Raw genomic sequence first — 25,274 nt, 5'->3', positions numbered from 1 at the left:
TGTCATTGTTTTGCCCTTACACAATAACACACGCCCTTACCTTTCCCGTAGGAAGGACTCCCCATACACACGCGGAATCAAAAGAATGGCCTCCCCAAAATTGGAGGCATAGCATGCCATCAAGCCCTGTAACTCCACAAGAAATAGTTTAGGGATAAAATTATCCACACCACTTTGTGCTAACCATTTTTATTCAGAAATAAAAAAATTTAATTCAATTTAAAATAAGTAAAGCTTTATTTTCTTAAAAGGCGTGGGGCCAACATCGTATAAAACTGCTACCTCTTGTTTTTTTAATTATAAAAAACAACTATTATAATCATCATGTTCAAAATGTTAATTAAGTTTAATTGAAAATAATAAACATGTAAAATTTATGTGTTTTTTTGGCCCAATTATACTCTTATTTGTAAACAAAATACATTAGGGATCATGAGTGAAAATTTATTGCAGAGAGATAATTAATAAGTGTCATATATTTAATAGAAATAAAAATAAAAAGATCAATTTAAAATTTCAGACGAAGAATTTATTTTTTATATTTAGAGACATCACTTTGAGAGATTGTTTCTCATAACAAGAGACGTAAGGGCTAATGAAAAATATAAGCAATAATGTAAGAGCAAAAGACAATTTTAGAGGGGGGATCAGATGGAGGAGAAGTCTCCTCATAATCTCATTTATTCCAATTCATATGCGTGTCTTAATTATCATTCATTACAATTTTTGTATGCCATTGTTCCAGTTCTATTTATAAGTTTCAAATTTGAGAGGAGTTGTGTTTTATTTTATAAGCTTCAATTGGTGTTTTTGAAAAATATGGATCAATTCTTATAATAAGGACCAAAGGGTGTAATACATAAATTAATGACATTGAATCTCTAGAGACATTATGATGTACATTTCCCAAAATCAATTAATTTTAATGTATTTGATACCCATGAATGTTCCTACACTCAATACCTCATGTTCATGAATGGGGTAATTAATTAGACAATGCCTCATGAAAGTCATAATTATATTTATTGAGCATTGGGAGGTCATGAACATCCACCAACAAGTCAAATTCATAACTCATAACTACTATTTAATTCTAGAATAAAAATATAATATAATTTAAAACCATCAAAGTTATTAGCTTCTTAAACAGGCGGGGGGGCCAACATCCTATAAATACGAACGTCTCAGAAACCTCAGAGACAAAACAAAGGCAAGATGGTGAATGAAATCAAGGCACAAACAGAAGTGAGCGTTGGGCTGGAAAAACTGTGGCAAGTTCTGTCCAGTCCCAAGGATTTTGCGGCCATAGCTCCAGAGATAGTGCCAGAGCAGATCAAAGAGATGCAAGTTATTGAAGGAGATGGAGGCGTCGGCACCGTCATTCTCACCACTCCTTGGTCCATATTACGTCAGTAGAAAAACACCATTGATTTCTGTGAGAGTGAATTAAGCTTTTAATTCTGACATTTAACTAATAATACTAATTGTCTTGCTTAATCATATTCCACTTACAGCTGGATCAGCTGGGGCGAGTTATAAGGAGAAACTTTCAGAGCTTGACGCCACCAAACATGAGATTGCGTTTGAGTACGTCGAAGGTGGGTTTATGGATCGTGGCTTCTCCTACATGAAGACAAACCTTCAGCTATCTGCAAAAGGAGAGAATCAGACTGAGGTGGACGTGAAGATCAGTTATAAATCTTATATTGATGAAGAATCCACCGACCGCCTTACCAAGACCGCTGTGTCTTCTGCTTTGAACTTCTTAAGCGGCCTTGAGAAGCGTCTCTCCGGCGCCGCCGCCTAGATCGTTATCGTCAAGACGATCACCCATTTCTTCTGATGAATCTTCCTTCAGTTTCATGCCCAAATAAATGATATAATATGTCACCTGCCTCCCGATAATAAAATTCCCTTTTCACCTTACAGCTCGATAAAGCCTTCTCTTATTTTCACTTGTGATGCGCTTTGAAAAACTTCGTTTAATATGTTCCCTTGCTATTCTCTTTTACCTTGGAAATGGCGTTGATATTTAACTCATGAATAAATTCAGTACTAAAAATTAAACGAGTCCATTGCTTATACTTTTGTTGTAATTAATTTTTTTAAAATGATACCCACCGGTGTGATTAGAAGTCATTATAGACTTAACATTGTTTTTCTTGGGGGAAAAATCTAGACATGAGTCATGACAATCACGCGGCTCAGTTGAGAGGACAAGTTTAACTGACAATGAACATGGATATTGTATACTCGGAGATACCCTTTTAGTTCTATTTATAAGAAACAGAGAGAAGATTTTTTTTTTAGTTTTGTTTATAGGATATAAAAAAAAATTGTATGAATATACAATTTTACTTTTTATTTATTATTGTGTTGTTACATGAGGTATTCTGTATATTAAATAGATATAAAGTTAAAAAGTTGTTAAAGTTTAAATGAGAGTTAATAAAGTTTAATATTTTTCTTAATTTATGTGAAATATGTTGGAAGTGAGCCTACTAGAGTAATATGTAATGTATTTTAACAATATTAATTTTTGAATTGCCTAATGATAAAGTAAATTTTATGTTTTTCCGGCATTTTTTTTTGGGGGAACTAGCGTTCATTAGACTTTCTGCCACGTGCTTTATTCCGTGGTCATGTATTGTAGGAGTCCTAATTTGTTTGCCCACTGGGCGTTGCATTTGATTATGATGAGTTATGATCCTTAATTTAATTTAATGCTCTTGACTCTGATTGTCACGCATAACAAGGAAGCACCTCCACGAAGATGCACGGTTTGGTTAGCATTCTCTTATCCTATTGATAACCAAGCACTTTTAATAAGTTTTACGGTTAAGCTGGATGCAACATTCTGGAATATTTTCTAACATCCCAAAATATTTTTTAGATACGTTCGGTATCTTGAAATAATTTTTTTTTTGTCTTAGTCATGAATGTACCAGAAAGTATTTTTAGATGCTTGATGTACCTAAAAAAAATAGTTGGAGATGCTTGGTGCATAAAAAAACTTTCACGGTATAGGACACACCTAAAAAAATTTCAGGGTGTTGGATGCATCACAAAATCCTTTAGGTTATGTTTGGTCTGGAATATTAAAAATAAGAGATAAGAATTAGGATTGGGGTTGAAAACATATTTTAAAAAGACGCTTAGCATGAGTGATTTCTTATCACATGGAATCAGGCAATCCGATATAGATAGGATTGGATAATACCATCTCCTCTCATGTTATTCCCCAATCTCATATATGGGTTTGTCTAATCCTAAATATCATACAATTACTCATACTATATAGTTTTATACTTTCAATTTCAATCCCTATCTCTTATTTTTAGTGATTCGTACCAAACGGGACTTTAGGCTATTAGATGCATCAAAAGAATACACTAACCATAACTCTTAAGTTTTATCAAACTAAAATAAACGATGCGCTGAGGTAAAAAGGAAAAGAAAAAGATACATTGATGCTTCATCGACGACGTTTTTGGCTAACGATCCATATTTGGAGATCGGAGATTCGCGATTATTTATATTCTTAATGAGTGAGACGGTGAGTATTAATTACTTTGGATATGTTTTCTGATTCTTTGACCAATAATTAATTTATTTTCATATTGGTGACGTACTGATGATTTCATATCACTCACATCTCAAGCGCAATTAATAATTTTCTTCTTTAGAACACGTTTAAAATGTATATTGAGACTGGATGTATATTCATATTCATTGAAATTTGTTTCCTCCGATCTACTTAAAATCCAAAGCACACCTCAAATAATTTAAGGGGAAAATCACCACCATTAATGGTATAAATATTTTCTCAAAAAAATAATGACTAAGATATAATTTATATCATTAAACTCTACCCAAAAAAAAAAAACAAACTCTCCAAGAGCAATATATATATATATATATATATATATATATATATATATATATCAGGGCCAATATATACACACACGAAAGCAAGTAAGTTAAAAGTTAAAACTCGCGAGAAAAAGGAAGGCGATGGCGAAAGAATTTAAGACACAAACGGCAGTGAGCGTTGAGTTGGAAACGCTATGGCAAGCTCTGTCCAAGGATTTGGCAACCATTGCTCCAAACGTAAACCCTCAGCTTGTCAAAGACGTTCAAGTGATTGAAGGAGATGGAGGCGTCGGCACAATCCTTCTCTTCACTCTGTGTCCCCGTCAGTATAACCAGCAAAATGCATGCTGTGAAATGAAGTTGATTCTGATCTTTAATTGATGCTAATTTTCTTGCACTGATGAGTTGTTCACTACGTACAGGTGCATCCACTGTAGGTTATCAGAAAGAGAGAATTTCAGAACTTGACGTGGTTTCACATGAGATTGGGATCGAGGTGGTTGAAGGTGGCTATCTGAATCGAGGTTTCTCCTACTTCAAGACAATGTTTCAGCTATCTGCAAAACCATCAGAGGATCAAACTCTGGTCAATGTGAAGATTTATTATGAATCTGAAAGTGAAGAAATCAGCGAGCAAATTAAGGCAGCGGAATCTACTTATTTAAGCTTCTTCAAGAAGCTGGAAAAATATCTGCTCAATGGTGCTTGAATACATTGGCCATTTCGTCTTGCTTTGTTTTGTGTGTGTACATACTGGATAATATATAGAAATAGATGAAATCCCGAGCCTAATATAGGGGAGTGTTCGATCAGTATGTTCTCTGGATCATTATATGTAGCTAGCATGAATCTGTAAGTGAGCTCTCGAGAAGGAATTCACTTTTGTTTCTCTCTATACTCGAATATCCCACCTACTTGTTTTTTTTTTTTTTGGTTTGTTTGTTTGTTTGTTTCTGTGTTCAATTCGGAGTTTGTCTCTGAAGAGGAAGCATCGGTTCATTTGCTAATTTCAAAAATTAGTTTGGAGATTGAAAGGTGGAATCCAACTGATACCTAGCTACTATATTAAAAAAAGTGGATCACGCGCCAATGCGCATGCTACAGATCAAGAGTTCAAGATTTTTTGAAACTTGATTGGAGTTGAATAATGGCAGCGTTAAGAAAAGATCCAGGAGCTCCTGCTTCAGCGAAAATACTACCGAATCTCTAGAACCAGAGGTCGATCCTGAAGCTTGGAAGCTTTAATTTGCTCGATTTGAAGCTTCCATGCTCCTGTGTGGCTTGCGAGATCATAGATCCAGATCGCTTCTCATGATTATTGAAAGAAAAAGTAGAGGCCCCCAAAGAAGGAGAAAGAAAAAGTGAAAAGAGATGATTAGATGCGGATATATTAAAAGAAGTCTATATTGATACTCGAGTCACGCCGCTCCCTGATTTTTATTTCATTGCCCGCTCCGATTATCGAAGGAAATTCACTTTATTATCTCTCCATGTTGATATACTCCTGCAATTTTCGATACAATTATAACGTAGTTGATGACGAAAGTACGTACACTAATACATCAATTGAACTTGTTGTATAAAAGTAATCCTCTCTCTCTCTCTCTCTCTATATATATATATCTTTTTCTTCACAAGACTCCGTCAGTCTTCGATCCATCTTTTCAATATTGTCCGCTTTCCCCTCTTTTTCTATCTTTTCCAAACATTATCCTTACCATTGAATTCAATTCCTCTAGCTTGTCGGGGCTGGTGCGCTGCCCCCTATATTTTTTTCTCTGCATCTCTCTGTCAGTCGTTTAATGGCCAGTAAAAGAATCAGCTGTCTAGCTCCCAATAAATATTAAGATAAGTGTACTAGTTGGTAATAACTGCGATTTTTTATTATATTACTATATAATTAAAGGCGGAGGTAGTAGATGCTATTAGCGATAGATAGACCAAAATTTGTAGCGTGGGACAGTATTATGGGGCGGAATCATTGTGTGAGAGCGTGTTGATTTAGATCTAGAGTACATATTCTATAAGGGAGGACTTCGAGAAAAAGGGAATCTTTTCAAACTTGATCAGAGCCTACATCGCATGCCACACGAGGTATGCGCTATAGCTCCTAATTCCTGTATATATGCCCCCAACAAATCTCTAAGTCGTGCGATAAGAAACACCAAGATGGTGAAAGAGTTCAAGACCCAAACAGTAGTGAGCGTGGGGCTGCAAATCTTATGGCGAGCTCTGTCTAAGGACTTCATTGTCATAGCCCCAAAGGTACTCCCGCAGATTGTAAAAGATGTGCAAGTGCTGGAAGGAGACGGAGGCCTCGGCACCATCCTCGTCTTCAACTTCTGCTCCGGTGAGTGATCAAAACCCTCTGAATCAATCAAGTTCGTTCATTGATTCTGATCTTTAAGTGCTGATAGTTGTTTAATTTTACTGATGCATCAGAAGGAAGTTATCAGAAGGAGAGAATTACAGAGCTTGATTTGAGTTCACATGAGATAGGGTTAGAAGTGATTGAAGGTGGCCATCTGGATCGTGGTTTCTCGTTCTACAAGACGACCTTTCAGCTATGTGCAAAAGGTGAGGATCAAACCGAAGTCAACGTGAAGATAAGTTATGAATCTGAGAAGGAAGATTTGAAGTCAGCGGAGCCTACTTTATTCTACCTTAGCTGCCTGCAAAAATATCTCTTAAATGGTGCTTGATCATCTTGAGCCTGGCTCAGTCCCTCTATTCTCTGCATCAGTTTAGTCCTTTTGTTCTTTTTCATAAATAAAACGCTCCTCCAATCTACGATATAACTCCTTTTCTCCCACCTTAGCTTGATTGAAAATATAAATTCAATTTACTAATATTTAGGGTATTTAATGTTTATTTTTCTATTCTTCTGTGCAGTAAAACTTTCTAAGTAGTTAGTTAGATCTATTTTAACTTAACTGATACTGATACTTAAGACATTCTTAAATTCTGCTTAAACACAAGATGTTGCTTTGTTTGCCCCTATGTAAATGCGTGAGTTCTTTCCGTAAGTTAAATAACAACAAAATAAACTTTATAAGTAATTAATTCATTATAATCAACGCAGTATATATTAAATTTTATTAAATATATATTTAAAATTTTTTACAAATTTGTTAAGTATTTAATATTATAAATTTATTTTATCTGTATGAGATGGTTAAAACAGACTTGTATAATGTTTGTTTGGAATAACGGTACGAATATAAATATTGCAAGCAAGCTCATAGATATATATTTTATCCCGTGGATTAATTAGAACGTTAGTTTGATCTTTAAATAGTCAATTAATGAATTTCTCTGCTACCCGTCTCCAGTAAAATTTGTCGCATTGCATGGCTTGGTAGCCTTTGTCTTGTTATTGATCACGTGATTTGATGGAAATCATTTCATATCATATCCGGATTTTATTCCAGTCATATTTAGCCACATTATCTTGTTTTAATGAATTAATGCCATTAATATTAGCTCCGCTTGCATTTTGATAATTTCTTTTATTTAAAGAAATAACACACAGTTGTGATGATAATTCAAAAATTCCTTAAGAATGCCTTTCGCATGCAGCCTAAAATCCACACTTGGTGTGACATATTTCTTTGACTTTTCCGAGGGACATCTTATCAAAAAAAAAATCAAGAATATTTCAATGCCGAAAATAATTTATCCATATCCTCTACTATTTATTTTTGTCGTTCCTTAGATATTGACCGTTCCATTATTTAGTGCAGAATGAGGACCTCGAACACATCAGATCCCCCCAAATTGGGCAATAGAGTGGTTTAGGCTTGCTCATTTTTTTCTTTTTCAAAGAAAAAAATCGTGATAATTAGTTAGGTCAAGATGCCCCCATCGTAATATACCTATATTACAAAGTTCAAGCATTTTACTTTATACTGAAATTGAGCATTCCACACAATCCATTACTGTTAGTGACAGAGACTCAGCTAGGACTGGTAATACGGGCCAACCCGCGGGTTGCGGGTTGGCCTGTGGCGGGTTGAACCCATGGCGGGTCGGGCTGAAAAGGCTCGTTTGAAGGCGGGTTGGCTTTTAGCCAACCCTAACCCGCCAAGATGGGTTGGTGGGTTGGCCCGCCAACCCGCCAACATTTATTTATTTATTTTTTAAAATATTTTTTTTACTTTTTAATATATTTTTCTTATATAATATTTAAAAATAATAATAAATTTTTTGTTTTTTCTTGAAATATTTGATTAAAAGTACCAAATAAATTATATAAGTATTTTTTAATATTTTTTTAGATAGGATATACTATATAATAATATAATTATAATAATTAAAAAAAATTTTAAAAATAAAAAAAATAAATGCGGGTTAGCCCGCGGGTTGGCGGGCTAACCCGCGGCGGGTTGCGGGCCTTGCGGTGCGGGTTAAAAAGGCTCGTTTATTGGCGGGTTGGTTTTTGGCCAACCCTAACCCGCCATTTTTGGCGGGTTGGCGGGTTGAACCTGCGGGTTCAACCCATATTACCAGCTCTAGACTCAGCATCCAACTATCCCATTCCTAATTGGGAGAGTATTTTGAATTTTCTTTGTTTCATATTATATATATAGTATAAAAATAATAGTACTACCTCCGGTCCTTAATACAAGACCTTATTTTATTTTTATTTTAATTTTAAATATAAAATCCCAATCCATTTTGTCTTTCATATTTATGTATTTTTTTTCAAAGTAGTCCTTCTAATAATAGTAGTTCTGGCCAATACATTTGATTAGCAAGAATATTTTAGAAAATATAATACTTATTTATTACAAATAACTAACTTAACTTATTTCTTTAATATCATCAAATTAGTCAAGTAGTTCTTATAATTAGGACTGGAGATAATATCGTCTTTAAAAAGATTTTAATTTTATTGTACAAATCAATTTTATTTATGTGTAGAACAGAAGAAGTGATATGCGGGAGGCTTTAATTTCTATTTTTTGTCACTACATGATACATACACGGATAGAATATCTGACTACGCGGCTCGGTTAATAAAAAGAAAGAAACTGGTTCCGTATTGTTTGGCGCCAATAATCTCGAATTGGCTATTCATAGAGATGCGGAAGCCGGAAGCCCTAATGATAAAAAAAACATGGAAATATTTTATTCAAATAAACTTAATTCTTACTCATACAGTGAAAGTATGACTCTCACATAACAAATCAAATTGAAAAGTTACATCAACGTAGTGCGAATAGTAAAGAAACAGCAACCATTGAATATTATTTTGTAAGAAGAGATCGCAATATTTGACGTTTACCCAGCTCTGGACTTTATTGTTTTCTCAAGGCGTTATTCATATTTTTTCTTAAAAAGGCATGACTCACACCTTGCAGAAAGCAATGATGCAGTTCTATACTTGTCCTCGCCACCCACCACCGGCATAGCCACTCCCGGCTTCGCAGGGTTCTCAAAATCCGGCCTATAGGTCTTTCCCAGCACACCGTCAACATCAGAAGACAACTTGGTGAACCTGAACTGAACTTCCAAGTGGGCGAAGCAGTCATCTGAAGGCAATTGGTAGTTGTGAATCCTGTCGTCTTCCTTCGTCACCGGCACCACGTTCACCATGATTTCAGCCACGTCCTGGATTGTCACCATCACGCTGTTCTTATTAGCCACTCTCTCCACCTTGATGTCTTGTTTCGGAGAGTTCCATTTGGAGAGCGAGCCTTCTGGGAGGACCACATCATTGCCATTGTAGGTGAACCTGAGATGGTCGACGTCGTCGTTCCACTGTGCAGTCTTGCTGGCTTCGAGAGAGAAAGTCTGAGACTTGGACAGGATGCCGAGGGCTTGGATCCAAGTATAGTCTCGGCTTCGACCGGCTGGTCTGTGTCCGATGAAGCGGGCGTTGATCTGGAGATCAGAGTCCGAGACCAAGGCGAAGTGTTCGAAGCTCTTTCCGTGGAAGTAGAACACCCTGCCATCTCCGCCGATGAATCGAGGATCGTAGCATCCAGATCCTGGTGCGTTGCAGTTGGGTTTCCGTTCTAAATCATCAAAACATGAAATCAATTAAGCTAATAATCTAGTGATGGGTGTTCGATACCAAGATAGAATCTTAAAAGTAAGCTTGCGAAATGAAAGAGAGCTTACTTCTGCAGACAGCCTTGCAAACAGGTTGGTCACAGTCAATGAAGCAGACCTTAGCCTGAGGATCAGTGGATTCGCTGGTTGGGCATTCGGATGGGCATCTGATGTACTTTCCAGAGCATCTGGTTTTGTGGCCACAGTAGAGTGCATAATAGGCCTGGGCTTGGATCAAACTTGAGACCAACACCAGACTGATAATCAGGATGGAACTGCCTTTAGCGATCTCCATATCGTATGTTCCCTGCGAATAATATATGAAGAAACAGTTGATGATGATGGGGGTGTCCCAAACTTGCCCTGCATTATATAGAGGAAAAATCATCAAGTGGGTTGCTTCTGAATTGTGAAGGAAGCTTTTGCAAACTTGTGACGTGATTCATTGTTGGCTCAAACTGGAAGTATGAACATGGGATTCCCTGATTGAATGAAGAATTAAAAAGGATATTGGATATTGGATACATGCATGCAGTTCATTCTTGTAGAAGGGTACACGGTGAAGGTGATGTTATTCGATGGATTGAAGCAGTATTGCCATGATTCGCGGGATACACGCTGCTTGCCAAATCAGTTCTTAGTTGGGACACGCATGCTTATGGGGATGGCAAGCAGCTATGGTTGATGAGACCTAGCTTAGCATGAAAACAACAATAATAGAACGGACCGGTGAAATCTACATCATTGAGATATAGTTTTAATGGTATAAGGGTGTAAATTTTCCAGCTAATAACTTTTAAACAGAAAACATTTTTAAAAAAACAAAAATATATTCCTTCCCATTCCTATTATAAGTTTCAAATAACTAATTCATAGATAATGAATAATTAGTTTAAAATAATAAATAGGGTAGAAAAATACTTTTGTTTCTAAATATGCCTTATAATAAATGAGAAAAAAATAAAAGAGAATATGTGTAAAAAAAATGTGACAAAAGAGAAATAATTGGAACTAGTTTCAGTGCTCATCGCCTTGATGAGTACTCTAAACTTATCAGATCTGAAATGTGTATATCTGATTTGAACGGCCTAGATTAAAAATATTTAATTAATTATTTTTAAATAAAAAAATATTTTTTGAAAAAAATGATGGTTAAGAGATTATCTCTATTTTATATTCTATACATAATAAAATAATTTTTTTGAATAAATAAATAAAAAACCAAATCTAAACCATTTAAATAAAATATGGATGATCCAAATCTAATAAATTTAGAGTACCGAAACTAGTTCTGAAATAATTAAGAATAATATTAAAAAAATACATTAAATGTTAAGACGAATCTAAAGTGAAGCTCATAAAATAGACTATACTTCTTCTCTAATTTGAACCTTATAAATAGGGCCGTAGAAAATATAAAATTACATTTTGATTGTTCATATTAAGTTTGAACAGTTGAGGGTTGAGATTTGATGAAATTACTGTGATGAAACCGACATTGACTTTTAATAGAACGTGTGTCCTTTGTTTAACGTAAATTATGGGAGGCGTGTAGAGAGAAAAAAGGAAGAACATGGGTCAGAGGGTGTTGCCGATTGAACTCATGACACGGGCGCCGAGAAGCCCAAAAAAGTTAGAAGGAAAAATAAATTAAACTTCTTGTTTATCATGCATTGTTTTTATTTACAAAATTACTTTTGTCCTTCATTTATGTATTTATTTATTTTCATATTTAAATTATTTATTTTTTATCATGTTTTTTTTTCAAAATTATATGTTAATATTTGCCATGTTAATGCTGGTAATTTAAGTTCTTTTAATAATAAATTTATATTTTTTAAAAAGTGTTAGTCATAAGACTATTTTTATTTCAAATTTTGTATCTATTAAAATAAAAAATATTTAAAACATATAAAAATTTAAATTAAATTTGAACCATCTAAGATTAAAATTAGTCTAAGTGGTTCAAATGAGCTTTTTTTTTTCCCAGATTATCCTTTTACCCAAATGATAAGAGACTAATCTTTTAGGGCACTGTCAAGCACCGTAACGGAGACCCCTTCTAATGATGTTTTTTTCTATATACATCATCCTAAGGATTGAACTTAAGCTATAATGTTTAAGGTGTTTAATTCTCTACACTTATTGGTTCAAATGAGTATTTTTGTGATAATTACGAAATATGCTGTATATGAATCTGTCCATTCTGGCCCAAAACAAAAAAAATCATGCCCATTTGCCAAGCCTAGGTCGGGTTGATCGCGAACTCAACAATCAACATCTAATACAAATGCTTATCCAAAAACATCTAATACAAATACAAAGTGGGCTTAGTGTTGTGTTCAGTGTTTTTATTTTAACCCAAGGTTTGACCGGAAACTCTACTTTAGTGTAAAATAAACAGTTTTTGATGTCATATTAAAATAATTTTAAATTAAGAGATTTACTATTTTGCAAGGGTGACCTAATATATTTTGATGAAAAGAAATTCTCAGAGGTGAAAGCTGTGGAAGATATTGAAGGAGACGGACGCGCTGGCACGATCCTTGTCTCATCACTCATTCCTTCCTCCTGTAAGTAATAAACAAGTCTGCAAATGCATGGTGTGAATATGAATTAAGTTAATTTTGATATTTAATTGTTGTTCACAACCACTAGGGGGATCCGGGGAGAGTTATCAGAAGGAGAAAATATCAGAAGCCGACGGTAGCAGTCATCTGAAGGAGAAAATATCAGACAACTTGGTGAACCTGAACTGAACTTCCAAGTGGGCAAAGCAGTCATCTGAAGGCAGCTGGTAGTTGTGAATCCTGTCATCTTCCTTCGTCACCGGCACCACGTTCACCATAATTTCCGCCACGTCCTTGATTGTAACCATCACGCTGTTCTTATTAGCCACTCTCTCCACCTTGTTGTCTTGTTCTGGAGAGTGGACTTGGAGGGCGAGCCTTCTGGGAGGACAACATCGTTGCCATTGTAGCTGAACTTGAGAAGGTCGACGTCGTCGTTCGATTGTGCCTCCTTGCTGGCTTCGAGTGAGAAAGTCTGAGACTTGGAGAGGATACCGAGGGCTTGCATCCAAGCATAGTCTCGGCTTCAGCCGGCAGGTCTGTGTCCTATGAAGCGAGCGTTGATCTGGAGGTCGGAGTCGGAGACCAGGCGAAGTGTTGGTTGCTCTTTCCGAGGAAGTAGAACACTCTGCCGTCCCCGCCTATGAATCGAGGATCATGTTAAAATAGGAGTATTTGTAATTTAATAATCTGTCGTATTACTCAATACGACATTTAGGTTCTTTAACCTTCTTGGTTTATTTTTATCTTCTGCTTCTTATAAATAGGAGTCGGGCCTTGAGTCTTAGTTAGAGGGGTCCATGTGTTGTACATTACTCTAGTTCAGTAATACAAAATTTCCATTCAGTTTCTTTGTGCGTTGCTGTATCAGTATTGGGCCCAAAATTCCACATGGTATCAGAGCCGAGGGTTTTCCCTCTCTTCGAATAGTAAGCCCGTTTTCTTCCCTAAACCGAGATTCAATCTTTCTCAACCCCACGAACAGAGTCTTCCATGGCGGACGAAAAGACTGCGACCGAGAACCTACCATTCACTCATCCCCTGCACCTCCATCCATCGGACACGCAAGGGGCCTCAATCATCTCCCACGTTCTCATCGGCACAGAGAATTACACGGTTTGGAGTCAAGCAATGAAGATCGCTCTGTTGGGGAAGAATAAACTCGCATTCATCACTGGAGCTTGCAAGAAAGAAAACCACAACGAGGCACTGCACGACCAGTGGGAGCGGTGCAATGCCGTGGTCTTGTCCTGGATCCTCAACTCGCTCTCAAAGGAACTCGCGCAATGGGGTTATATTCTTCCAGAACGCACACCACGTATGGATTGATCTCAAGGAGAGGTTTGATAAAAAGAATGGAGCTCGAATTTTCGCCTTTCACCGAGAAATCACCTCCCTGAGACAAGGATCCCTCTCAGTCGCCGCATATTTCTCGAAGTTAAAGGAACTTTGGGAGGAACAGTCGGCGCTAGTCACTCTGCCCTCCTGCACATGCGAGACCTCAAGAAGCTATGCTCAAATTGTTCAAGAACAGAAGCTTCTTCAGTTCTTGATGGGCCTCAGTGATTCGTATCATCACGCAAGAAGCCAAATCCTCCTGATGAACCCTCTGCCAGGAGTGAACGAAGGTTACGCCATGATAATTCAAGATGAGACTCAGAAATCGATCGCCAGTAATGATAGGCCGTCCCCAGGAGAAGGAATTGCAATGGCCGCCAGGGGGCGTGGTCGTGGAAGAGGCCGCGGACGAGGGGAGAGTAATCTTGAGTGTACACATTGCAAAAGAAAAGGACACCTGAGGGAGAATTGCTACCAATTAGTGGGATATCCTCCCAATTTCAGAGGAATTCGAACCAAGCAGATCAAAGAGGGGGGACAAGCTGCGTCCGATTCAACTCATGATCCAGAGGCATATGCAAATGAAGCAACCACGGTAGCACCAAGCTTCACCAACGAGCAATATCAGAAACTCCTAGAGCTTCTGAAGAAGGAGTCAGAGACCACCGTTCACGCCTTGACCGGTACAGGTTTGGCGATTCCTAATTCTTATAATGTAGCTTATGTCAATTGGATTCTTGATTCTGGAGCTACAATACATATGGTAGGAAGCCTAGAATTACTTGAGAATTATAAGATTTATAATGGTCCTATTCGATCAATTAGGTTACCTGATGGAAATCGTGTGCCTGTAACTCACATAGGAACGGCTAGAATATCTGATGATATAGTTATATCTGATGTCCTGCATGCTCCACTTCTGAAATTCAATCTCATATCAATTTCTAGATTTACAAAAGAGTATAAATGCGTTGTATCTTTCTTTCCTGACCTCTGTGTAATGCAGGGCCTTCAGGATGGGAAGATGAGGATGATTGGTAAAGAGATTAGTGGATTATACTACTTGAAAATTGCTAGATCTGGTCATATTGCTAGTGCTGTTCAAAGTGATCATAAAATTGTTAATAGTTCTGATGTTTGTCTTTGGCACCAAAGATTGGGACATGCCCCTTTTTCTGTTATGAAGCATCTAAATTTTGTAATAAAGGATAGTTCCTTGATGAATAAAGTTTGTGATGTTTGTGCTCAATCCAAGCAGACAAAGTTCCCGTTTACTGTTAGCTGTATAAAAAGTAAGCAAATTTTTGAACTTTTGCATATTGACGTTTGGGGTCCATATAGGACTCCAACACATCATGGATACCAGTATTTTCTGACCATAGTCGATGACTTCTCTAGAGGAACTTGGATATTTTTAATGAGGAATAAATCTGAATCTGTTACACATATTAAAAATTTTTCTGCCTATGTATCAACTCAATTTCATACGAATGTTAAAAGAATTAGAAGTGACAATGGATCAGAATTTAAGAACAATGAATTGAGAAGTTTCTTACAAGAAAAAGGCATTATCCATGAGACCTCTTGTCCCTATACTCCAGAACAAAATGGAGTGGTTGAAAGAAAACACAGAACAATAATGCAAGTAACTAGGAGTCTGATGTTGGAGTCACATGTGCCTGTAGAATATTGGGGTGAGTGTGTGAAAATGGCTGTCTATTTGGTGAATAGAATTCCTTCCAAAGTATTAGGATACCAATCACCCTATGAGAAGGTTTATGGAACCCAACCAGATCTGAATAATTTGAAAGTCTTTGGTTCTCTAGCTTATGTCACAGATCTTAGAGTTACTGACAAATTGCAGCCTAGAGCTATTCCTTGTGTCTTTCTAGGATACCCTGAAAATCAAAAGGGTTATGTTCTCCTTGATTTAAACACAAAAACGGTTCTGGTAAGTAGACATGTAAACTTTCTTGAGAATAAGTTTCCCTTTAAAGATGCTGTGAGAAAAGAGCAAAGGGGAGTTAATCAAGACTTAAGAGAAATGTTCTGGTTTGAACCAGAAAGTATACAGATACAAAATAGTACAAGAATTCCAGTTAACAATGAAGCTAACAGTGAGAACCATGAGCTAACAAGCAGAAATGAAACAGATATTATTCATGGGCAAAATGAAATAAACAACCAACATCAATCTACCCCAATTAGGCCCATTAGGGATAGAAGACCCCCCATTTGGTCAAATGATTATGTTTGTTCCCTCCTTACTTCTGGAACTAAACAGGAACAGCGACAGAAGCAATGTAAATATCCTATTCATGACTACTTGTCTTATTCTAATATTTCTCCCGATTATATATGCTTTCTCAATGCCATTGACTCTGTATCTGAACCAACAAAATACCAGCAAGCCGCAAAAGATGAAAATTGGATAAGGGCAATGAAAATTGAAATAGAGGCTCTTAAGAGCAATCATACCTGGGATATAGTTCTGTTGCCTAAGGGTAAAAAGCCTATAGGATGCAAATGGATATATAAAATTAAGTATAATTCTGATGGGAGTATAGATAAATATAAGGCTAGGTTAGTTGCAAAAGGATACAATCAAAAGGAAGGGATAGATTATCATGAAACTTTCTCTCCTGTGGTTAAAATGTTTACAGTTCGGTTAGTATTGAAATTGGCTGCTTTAAATAAATGGAATTTGTTCCAAATGGATGTACATAATGCCTTTTTATATGGAGACCTTGATGAGGAAGTGTATATGTCAATCCCTGAAGGATTTGACATTAAGGGGGAGAATATGGTGTGCAAATTAAGAAAATCTCTCTATGGGTTGAAACAAGCCTATAGACAGTGGAATCAAAAGCTGTCACAGGCTTTAAAATTAGGAGGTTTTGAACAGAGCAGGAATGACTATTCTTTGTTTATTAAGAACTGTGATGATGGTATTGTTTTGATTCTAGTTTATGTTGATGATCTTTTAATAACTGGAAGTTCAGAAAAGGGGATTAAACTAGCAAAAGATTTTCTGCATAATACTTTCAAAATTAAGGATCTTGGATTAATGAAATATTTCCTTGGTATAGAAGTGGCTAAATCTAAAAAGGGGATAGTGTTATCCCAAAGGAAATATGTTTTGGATTTACTTTCTGAAACAGGAATGAGTGGGTGCAAGCCCTTAGCAGTCCCTTTTCCACAAAAGCTCAAGCTTATGCCTTATGAAAAGGGTAAGAGCAAAGAGGAGGAGTTGTTGGAGAACCCAGAAAGCTACAGAACGTTGGTTGGTAAGTTAATATATCTAACTATGACCAGACCTGACATTTCCTTTTGTGTGCAGACCCTCAGTCAATTTATGCATTGTCCAACCAAAGCACACATGGGGGCTGCACGAGGAGTATTGAGATATCTAAAGGGACGACCTGGACTTGGGATATTCCTTAGCTCAGAAGGGATTTTCCAATTGGAGTGTTACTGTCACTCAGATTGGGCTTCATGTAGTTTAACAAGGCGCTCAGTTACTGGATACTTGCTTAAGTTTGCTGGGTCTTTAGTCATGTGGAAGACAAAGAAGCAAAGCACAGTCTCAAAGTCTTCAGCTGAAGCTGAATACAGAGCATTGAGCATGGCTACATCTGAGATTGTCTGGGCATTGGGACTGCTTAAGGATCTGAAGATTCAGCACCAGCAACCAGTGAGTATCTTCTATGATAGTCAAGCGGCGATACATATAGCAGCAAATCCAGTCTATCATGAGCGTACTAAACATATAGAGGTAGACTGTCACTTCATCAGAGAAAAGTGGGAACTGAAGCAAATTGATTTAAAACACGTGAGGTCTGCTGATCAACAGGCTGATATTCTGACCAAAGCAGTTGGGGGAGATGTTCAAAGGAAATTATTAGTCAAGTTAGGGACTATAGATTTGTACAGCCCCAAACTTGAGGGGGAGTGTTAAAATAGGAGTATTTGTAATTTAATAATCTGTCGTATTACTCAATACGACATTTAGGTTCTTTAACCTTCTTGGTTTATTTTTATCTTTTGCTTCTTATAAATAGGAGTCGGGCCTTGAGTCTTAGTTAGAGGGGTCCATGTGTTGTACATTACTCTAGTTCAGTAATACAAAATTTCCATTCAGTTTCTTTGTGCGTTGCTGTATCAGTATTGGGCCTAAAATTCCACAGATCAAAGCATCCTGATCCTGGTGCGTTGCATTTGGGTTTCCGTTCTAAAGCATCAAAACATGAAATCAATTAGGCTAACAATCTAGTGACGAGTGTTTGATCGTGATAAAATCTTAAAAGCAAGCTTGCGCAATGAAAGAATGCTTACTTCTGCAGACAGCCTTGCAAACAGGTTGGTCACAGTCAATGAAGCAAACCTTAGCATGAGGATCATTTGATTCACTGCTTGGGCATTCAGATGGGCATCTGATGTACTTTCCGGAGCATCTGGTTGTGTGAGCACAGTAAAGTGCATATTAAGCGTGGGCTTGGATCAAACCGGAGACAAACACCAGAAGGATAATCAAGATGGAACTACCTTTAGCGATCTCCATATTGTGTTCTCCGTTAACAGAGTATGGATGAAACAGTTGATGATGCAACCACCTAATCTTGCCCCTGCATTATATAGGGGTATCATCAAGGGAGTTGCTTCTGAAATGTGAAGGAGGCTTGGGCAAACTTGTAATGTAATTCAGAGTTGGCTCAAACTCAAAGTATGAACATGGGTTTCCCCGATTGAACGAAGAATAAAAAAGAATCTAAGCATGCATGAAGTTTATTGCTATGGAAGGGTACATGAAGGTGTTAGATGGATTGAAGAAAGTATTGGCCGGATTTGCGGGATATACGTACAGATTGCGAAATCAGTTCTCAGTTGGGACGGGCATGCTTCTGGGGATGGCAAGCAGCATAGTTGATAGTTGATGATGCATAGCTTCCTGTGAAAACAACAATAATAGAAAGTGGGTCATTTGTTTAATGCAAAATAATAAATGATAATGAAAAGAATCTAGGGGGCATCTAGAGGGAAAAATGGGAAAACGAACGTGGGTCAAGGGAGTTGCTAATTGAACACATGAGGTTGGGAGAAATACATACAGTGATAAATTATTATACGTTTGTTATTGTCTTATTCAGTTGTCATTTTTTAAATGTACTCTCGAAATAAAGACATACAGATTATTTTTGTTTAATATTTTTTTATTATTTTGCAAAATTTGGGCTTTCAGGCTCTTCAATATTGGACTCTTGCCCGCGGGAGCTGAAAGGTTTGGTTACCAGAGAATGTATGCGATCTGATTCCCCTAAGTTTTACTTTGTGTTTGGGCTTAGCCCTCTTTTGCACCGGAAAAAAAGAAAACTTTTTCAACAGGTTGAGTCTAACGGATTACTTTTTCACAAATCAAAATTCAAATTGTCTGTATTTCTATCCGCCAATAAAATTGCCTATTCAGCCCCCCCAAAAAAAAAATTGCCTTTTATATAAGTAATAGTGTTGCTTATAAAAAACGAATTTTTTTAAGAGCAAAGACATCATTACCCAAAAAGCAAAAAAATTAAGGAACTCGATGAAAATGAGACGAACAGATTGAACCGAAATTCATTGCGAGACTTAGCCCCGCAAGCACCTCTCTTGGATTAAATCATGCAAGACCAGTCGACGTTGTCGTCGCCATTGTCATCGGCTGTATCATCAAAGACTGTCGATCTAGATGCTCCCCTTCACTCAATTGGCTTCGAGATCGACGAGTTATCAACTCATTGGGTCACCGGCCGTCTTCCTGTCACCCTCAAATGTTATCAAGTCAACAACATGCCGGGTTTCACTTTGCTTTTCATTTCTTGTTTTTTGTTTTTTGAAACGGTTCTTTCCTTCCTTAGGTTAGCTAATAATCATGTACGAACTGTGCAGGGATTCAGGGTCTTACATGGGGGTGTCTCAGCTATGATAGCAGAGGGGTCTTGCAAGTATTGGAACTCACTTGGCAAGTGGATTTCAAAGGATAGCTGGAATTCAACTCAGCACTAACCTTTGTAAGACGCGCTCAACTCGGTGACCTTGTTTATGTTGAAGCTACCCCTGTCGGTATTGGCAAAACCATTCAGGCAATTTCTCATCTATCCTCTCTCTTTTAATGAGATTATGATATGAGAAAAAGACTTTTCTAAGGGGTGCGCATGGATGTTGAAGGGAAAATGAAAATTTCTTTTCCACTCAGGAATTTGATAGTAAACACGGGAGGAAGCTTACTTTAAATTTTCCTGTGTGATTAATGTAGTAGTTCATGAAGAGTTTGATGTTTAATTGGGGCAGGTTTGGGAGGTGCAACTATGGAAGACAGATCCTTCAAAGCCGAAGGACAAGATAGTGGTATCATCTTCTAGATTGACTGTAATAAGCAACATTCCTGCACCAGAGCAGCATGGTTCTTCACACAATGAAGTTAATACTAATGCAATTAGCTTTACAGGTCTGATGGAACAGAAGTTGAGGCGGATAACAAATATCTTAAGGCTAACAATCCACTTCTGGTAATTTAATATCAATCTGCCAATTGGTGGATTAACACTTTACTTCAAAATATGCCTTGTCCTTCTTGTATACCTTGATTTAATGTCCGTTCTTTTGTTCCAGCTGATCAACTTCTACGAGCGGCGTCTCCAGTTCAATCCAAACTTTTGATCAGACAGGTTCAATGAAGGCTTTGCCTTTTGAAGTCAAATCTTGATGTGTGAAGTTAGTATCTACAAGGTTTACTTTTGTACTTGGATCTTCATGAGTTCCTTGTTAGCGGTAGTGTTTAACACTTGTAGATCTAACATGATAGTGCTATACAAGTGACCCAAACTTGTGTCCTGTCTGATTGACTTTTTCTTTGCTTTTAAAGTATTTTGGGAATTTCGTTTTCTGTTTTGTTCTTCTAATTCAGGAGGAATTTTTCTCAGTCGACCCCCGTAATTCATCAGTAGAAATAAAAAATACCAAAATTGGTTGGATTGGTTATGTTCACCTTTGCCCAATTCTTTTTTCCAAAACGAAATGTTTTTGTTCTTGTTATTATAATGGGTTAATGTGCAAATTTGTCATGGAAGTTTATGCTTAGAAGTATTGGGTATTCAGAAGTATTTTTTGATTCAAGGTCACATTGACCGTTATCTAGATTAAGTTTGACCGTTAGTTAACTAACTATGCTAACTTGGCATATGCATGTGTCATACATGTCATTTTCTTTTTTAGGTTAAGTGCAATTTGTCTTGAAAGTTTTTACTTAGGAGGTATCTAAAAGTTTTTTAATTGTAGTAATGTTGCCCTAGCTGTTATCCAAATTAAATCTGACCATTAATTAACTAAATATGTTGAGTTGGTAGATCCTCATGTGACCCATTTCATTTTTTTTCAAAGTGAGGATTTAGTAAACTTCAGGAAAATTATTGCTTCTATACTTTTCAAGCCCGTGACTATTCCTGAAATCGACCTCATTGATTACATCTTTCAAGAATTTTCATAAGTTTATCCTCTACGTATATTGGTTACTATATGTTTATGCTATACTTTTGTTTTTCTAAAAAAAGTACTAAATTAATAGTGAATGGCGAAATAATATATATGCGTGGAAAGAGTTATTTTTGTGTGGGAAAAATGATATTAAGGTTATGAACCCATGAATAAAGTGGATAAGGGAGAAAAAATGAAGTGAATTATATGTGGATCTATCAACTCAGTATATTTGGTTAGTTAACAGTCAAACTTAATATGCTATAATTTATACTTAACCTAAAAAAGAAAATGACGTTGGCAACACATAGGTCAACTAACGATGAAACTTAACCTAGATAATAGTTAGAGTGATAACCTTCCAGCGTGACATTAAGCTAAAAAAATATGACAATTTTGTACCTAAACCCTTATTATAATCATTTAGCCTTAGTAGTTTTAGCCCAATTACATCTTAATTTAATTTTAACTCGTGTACAATGATTAAAGAAAAGAAACGGATTGGACTGGACGATCCGACCAGCTAAACTCAATTTGGACAAAAAAACTGCTTATATGGTGGAGTCAAATTAGATTGGAGTTAAACCGTCATTAATAAAACCAAAAAGGGTTTCTTAGCTTGACTGAAAAGATATTGAAAAAAATTATAAGAAAAATAAAAAATTAACCGCCCTCAAAATCCTAATATATTTTTACAACATTTATATATACTGTAGTGTTAAAACAGTGGCATATGTATGTTGAATAAGTAAATATGCACCCTTCAAAATTAATATAAAAATAGAAGTAAAGAAAAAAAAGAAGAGGAGAAAAAGGAAGGAAAAGAATTCTCAAACTAGGATATGAAATTCTAAGGAAAAGGAAACATATGCATGCCATATAATAAAAGAAAAGACTCCAATTACATAATCGATTTGAATAGTCTGGCACAAGAGCTAAACACCAAGGCCTTGATAAAAAGCGAAAAGAAACTATAAAAATAATAGCAGGAGAAAGCTTTTAATCTTTCTGCCAATAAAATTTAAGACTTTAAATTATTTTTCCTTATTATTATTAGATCCAGAAGTTTCACGAGTCTTCCTGAAATCCTGAAATAAACCAATAAGGGAGTCTAACGCCAGGTAAGCGCAACCAACGCCACAACCGATGAGGATTCTACAAATGATAAGCATGATAGGGTTTTGAGCGGCCGCGGCGCTGATAATCAAATCGATTCCGACAACGAAGAGGTGCGCGATCAACATGGTTAGCGTCCGTCCCACCTTTCTGGTCGCACCGGCAGCGAAGAACAAGGTCGCTGTCAAACTCGACAGGTACAGCAGTACCGACGACGTCACTCCACCTGATCCATTCCACCATAACAATTAGCATTAAAAGGAATTAAGAAAAAATGTCGAGAGTGACCCGATCCCAAAAATACTCTAATCTCGCCCACGTAACATTAAAAAAAGAAGAAAAGAAATTAAAAGGGCAGTGAAAAGGAGGATTTGTATTGGACGCTCATCAGTTTTGATGACCACCCAATACCCATTAAATCTGGACCGTCTAAATCTGATTTGGACGGTCCAGATTTAATTTTATTTTTAATTTTATTTTTTTAAAAATAATTATTTTAATAGGTATAGGATAAAAAATGAAGATAATCTTTTAACTATCATTCTTTAAAAATATAATTTTTTTATTTTTAAATAATTATTTAAAAATAATAAAATCTGGACGGTTTAAATTGCTCATTAGTTGATGAGTACTGGATACTCATCACCTGATGAACACTGAGTGCGGACGAGTGAAAAGGGACGGAGTTTGAGGAGAGAGAGGACCCAAAACGCCGGCGTCGTATCCAAATAAGAACCCTTCAGTGGCAGCCATTATGCATGAAATAATTAAGAGCGGACCGATCCTGGCTTCAAAATCGCGGCAGCCTCCAACAAAACCTCGGCCATCCATGGTGCCTCCTTCTGATTCACACAATGCAACTACAGCGGAGGAAGGAGAAAGACAAGCAATGTAAAACTAATAGGGTGTGAGCGAAGGGTTTATACAAAGAGACGTTGTATTTATATTCAACAAGTAATGATGACGACGATGGTGATGGTTTTGATTAAAAAAAATATTAAACTACCCATATCTAAATCCCCACATTTTCTCTAATCACGCATCACACATACTACATGTTTTGGAGAATCCACTAGTATAACACACCACATCATATTTAATTTTTTAAAATATTGGATTAAAAGTAAAAATTTCACAATTTAAAAAAATTACACAAATGTGAAAATTTTAAGACAATATTTATAAAGGCTTTAATTGCATTTGTTGAAATCAATTAATCAAAATATGTTTATTTAAAATACGCATGGTATTTGTTATGGGGTAATTTGGTATTTTCAAATGTTTAATTTCATACTGGATCCTTCTAAATAGTTAAAATTTTTAAGATCTTCTTTAGTAAATATTTTTTTTTCTAGGTCCGGGACTTTAAAAAAATAATATTTATTAGAACGAATCTTAAAAGTTATAATTATTTAGTAACATTAAATATTAAAATGTAAAAATAAAAATAAAAAATTACCCCCTCGCCTGAAAAGCCTTCATCGCTACATAATTAGATTGTATTCTCTTCAACCCATTTGATTTTATTATATGAAATAATTAGTATATTTTGTTATAAAATCTTTTTATATCATTTTATTTTTAATTAAATTTATTAAAGTTAATTTTTTAAATAATTAGATACCGTGTGGTTTGATTCTTAATATGGAATTGAGATCTTTATTCATATGATTTTTTCGTTGATACAATCTTTATTCATATGATCGATACAAGATATATGGTTTACAAAGGAGGAGATATTGATAACAAAAAATAATAATCTAATACTTCAGATATATTCTCCTAATATCTCAGCTGCTAATCCTCTTTAAGACCTGGTCAAATAATTTGAATTTATTATTTACATATTTACACATATGACATATTTATCACACCTACTTATGTAGCTACTTTCTAACAAAACAATCAAAAATTCATAGAGCATCTCTCCAAGTTCCTTGATTCATAAATAGACATACAGCGTATGTGACGACATAATTAAGTCAATGATCTCTTTTAGAGTATGCTCCTCTGATAAATATTATCAAATGGCCAAAAACCAGAAGTACTGCAAGTAGAACATGGAATGTCACTTTTCCTTTAGACAGATTTGTGCTAATTTCTGGATCTATACATCTATCAGAATGTACTTAGAAAACATCAGGAGAGCATGAAGTAATGAAAGGAAAAGGATACACAGGCCACCAAGTAAGCATGAATCAGTCAAAGACAAAAAATGCATATCAAGTTGTTCATTCACAAATGCCTATAGTAGTTTTTTTATTTTATGACAACAGATTTTTGCAGAGGTCAACGTTTCGTGTTACCTTTGAATAGAAGAAGAAGTTTCCAGAGGAGCCCATCTGAAGGAGTTCCTCTAGACAGAGTGTTTCTAAAGAGAAGCTTTTTCTTACCCGATAAGTCACTTCATCTTCCCCCCAGGCACTAGGTTTAAGGTGTTTTCCTCTGACTTTGATGCTATGTTTGGATAGAAAGAAAATGAGGGAAGAAGAAAAACTAGAGGAAAAAAAATGGAGGGAGAAGTTAGTTTTTCTCTGTTTGGATGAGGAAGGAAAAGTGGAAAAAAAGAAAAGTTAGGAAAAAAATGAGGTGGGTCTTACGCTTTATTTTGCTCTCGACTTTTCTCTCCACAAATATAGAGAAAATAAGAAGAAAACACATCTTTCCTCTCTAGCCTTGCATTTGTTTTTTTTCCACAAAATAATAGCTATTTATTTATTTATTTATTTATTCATTTTATTATTTTTCCTATATTCGTTTGATTGAACAGTAAAATAACTAAAATTGCAAAAATCCTTTTAAAAGAAAAACCAA

General features: G+C 36.0%; 4 protein-coding genes and 2 pseudogenes across 4 annotated transcripts; 4 read left to right on the top strand and 2 right to left on the bottom strand.

Annotated features, from left to right (window-relative positions):
- Nucleotides 1–1,215: 1,215 nt before the first annotated feature.
- On the top strand, nucleotides 1,216–1,807 carry LOC114736260 (phytohormone-binding protein CSBP-like). Its single transcript, XM_028924040.1, has 2 exons — nucleotides 1,216–1,408; nucleotides 1,515–1,807. The coding sequence occupies exons 1-2, from the start codon at nucleotides 1,216–1,218 to the stop codon at nucleotides 1,805–1,807; spliced, it is 486 nt and encodes a 161-aa protein (XP_028779873.1).
- Nucleotides 1,808–4,014: 2,207 nt separating this feature from the next.
- Nucleotides 4,015–4,582, top strand: LOC114736255 (phytohormone-binding protein-like). Its single transcript, XM_028924039.1, has 2 exons — nucleotides 4,015–4,195; nucleotides 4,296–4,582. The coding sequence occupies exons 1-2, from the start codon at nucleotides 4,015–4,017 to the stop codon at nucleotides 4,580–4,582; spliced, it is 468 nt and encodes a 155-aa protein (XP_028779872.1).
- A 1,460-nt stretch (nucleotides 4,583–6,042) lies between these two features.
- On the top strand, nucleotides 6,043–6,653 carry LOC114736247 (phytohormone-binding protein CSBP-like). Its single transcript, XM_028924033.1, has 2 exons — nucleotides 6,043–6,223; nucleotides 6,316–6,653. The coding sequence occupies exons 1-2, from the start codon at nucleotides 6,043–6,045 to the stop codon at nucleotides 6,573–6,575; spliced, it is 441 nt and encodes a 146-aa protein (XP_028779866.1). The 3' UTR covers nucleotides 6,576–6,653.
- A 2,444-nt stretch (nucleotides 6,654–9,097) lies between these two features.
- Nucleotides 9,098–10,225, bottom strand: LOC114736248 (uncharacterized). The gene is made up of 2 exons (XM_028924034.1): nucleotides 10,000–10,225; nucleotides 9,098–9,893 (listed from the first exon to the last, which is right to left on the bottom strand). The coding sequence occupies exons 1-2, from the start codon at nucleotides 10,223–10,225 to the stop codon at nucleotides 9,193–9,195; spliced, it is 927 nt and encodes a 308-aa protein (XP_028779867.1). The 3' UTR covers nucleotides 9,098–9,192.
- A 2,418-nt stretch (nucleotides 10,226–12,643) lies between these two features.
- On the bottom strand, nucleotides 12,644–18,399 carry LOC114736257 (uncharacterized; annotated as a pseudogene).
- Nucleotides 18,400–19,493: 1,094 nt separating this feature from the next.
- LOC114736256 (1,4-dihydroxy-2-naphthoyl-CoA thioesterase 1-like) lies at nucleotides 19,494–20,548 on the top strand (annotated as a pseudogene).
- Nucleotides 20,549–25,274: the final 4,726 nt, after the last annotated feature.

Source organism: Neltuma alba, unplaced genomic scaffold (genome assembly GCF_004799145.2).
Source record: "Neltuma alba isolate B1F8T4 unplaced genomic scaffold, ASM479914v2 tig00013323_pilon, whole genome shotgun sequence".
In the NCBI taxonomy this organism is placed as follows: Eukaryota; Viridiplantae; Streptophyta; class Magnoliopsida; order Fabales; family Fabaceae; genus Neltuma; species Neltuma alba.
This window is presented reverse-complemented; position numbering and strand designations above follow the sequence as displayed.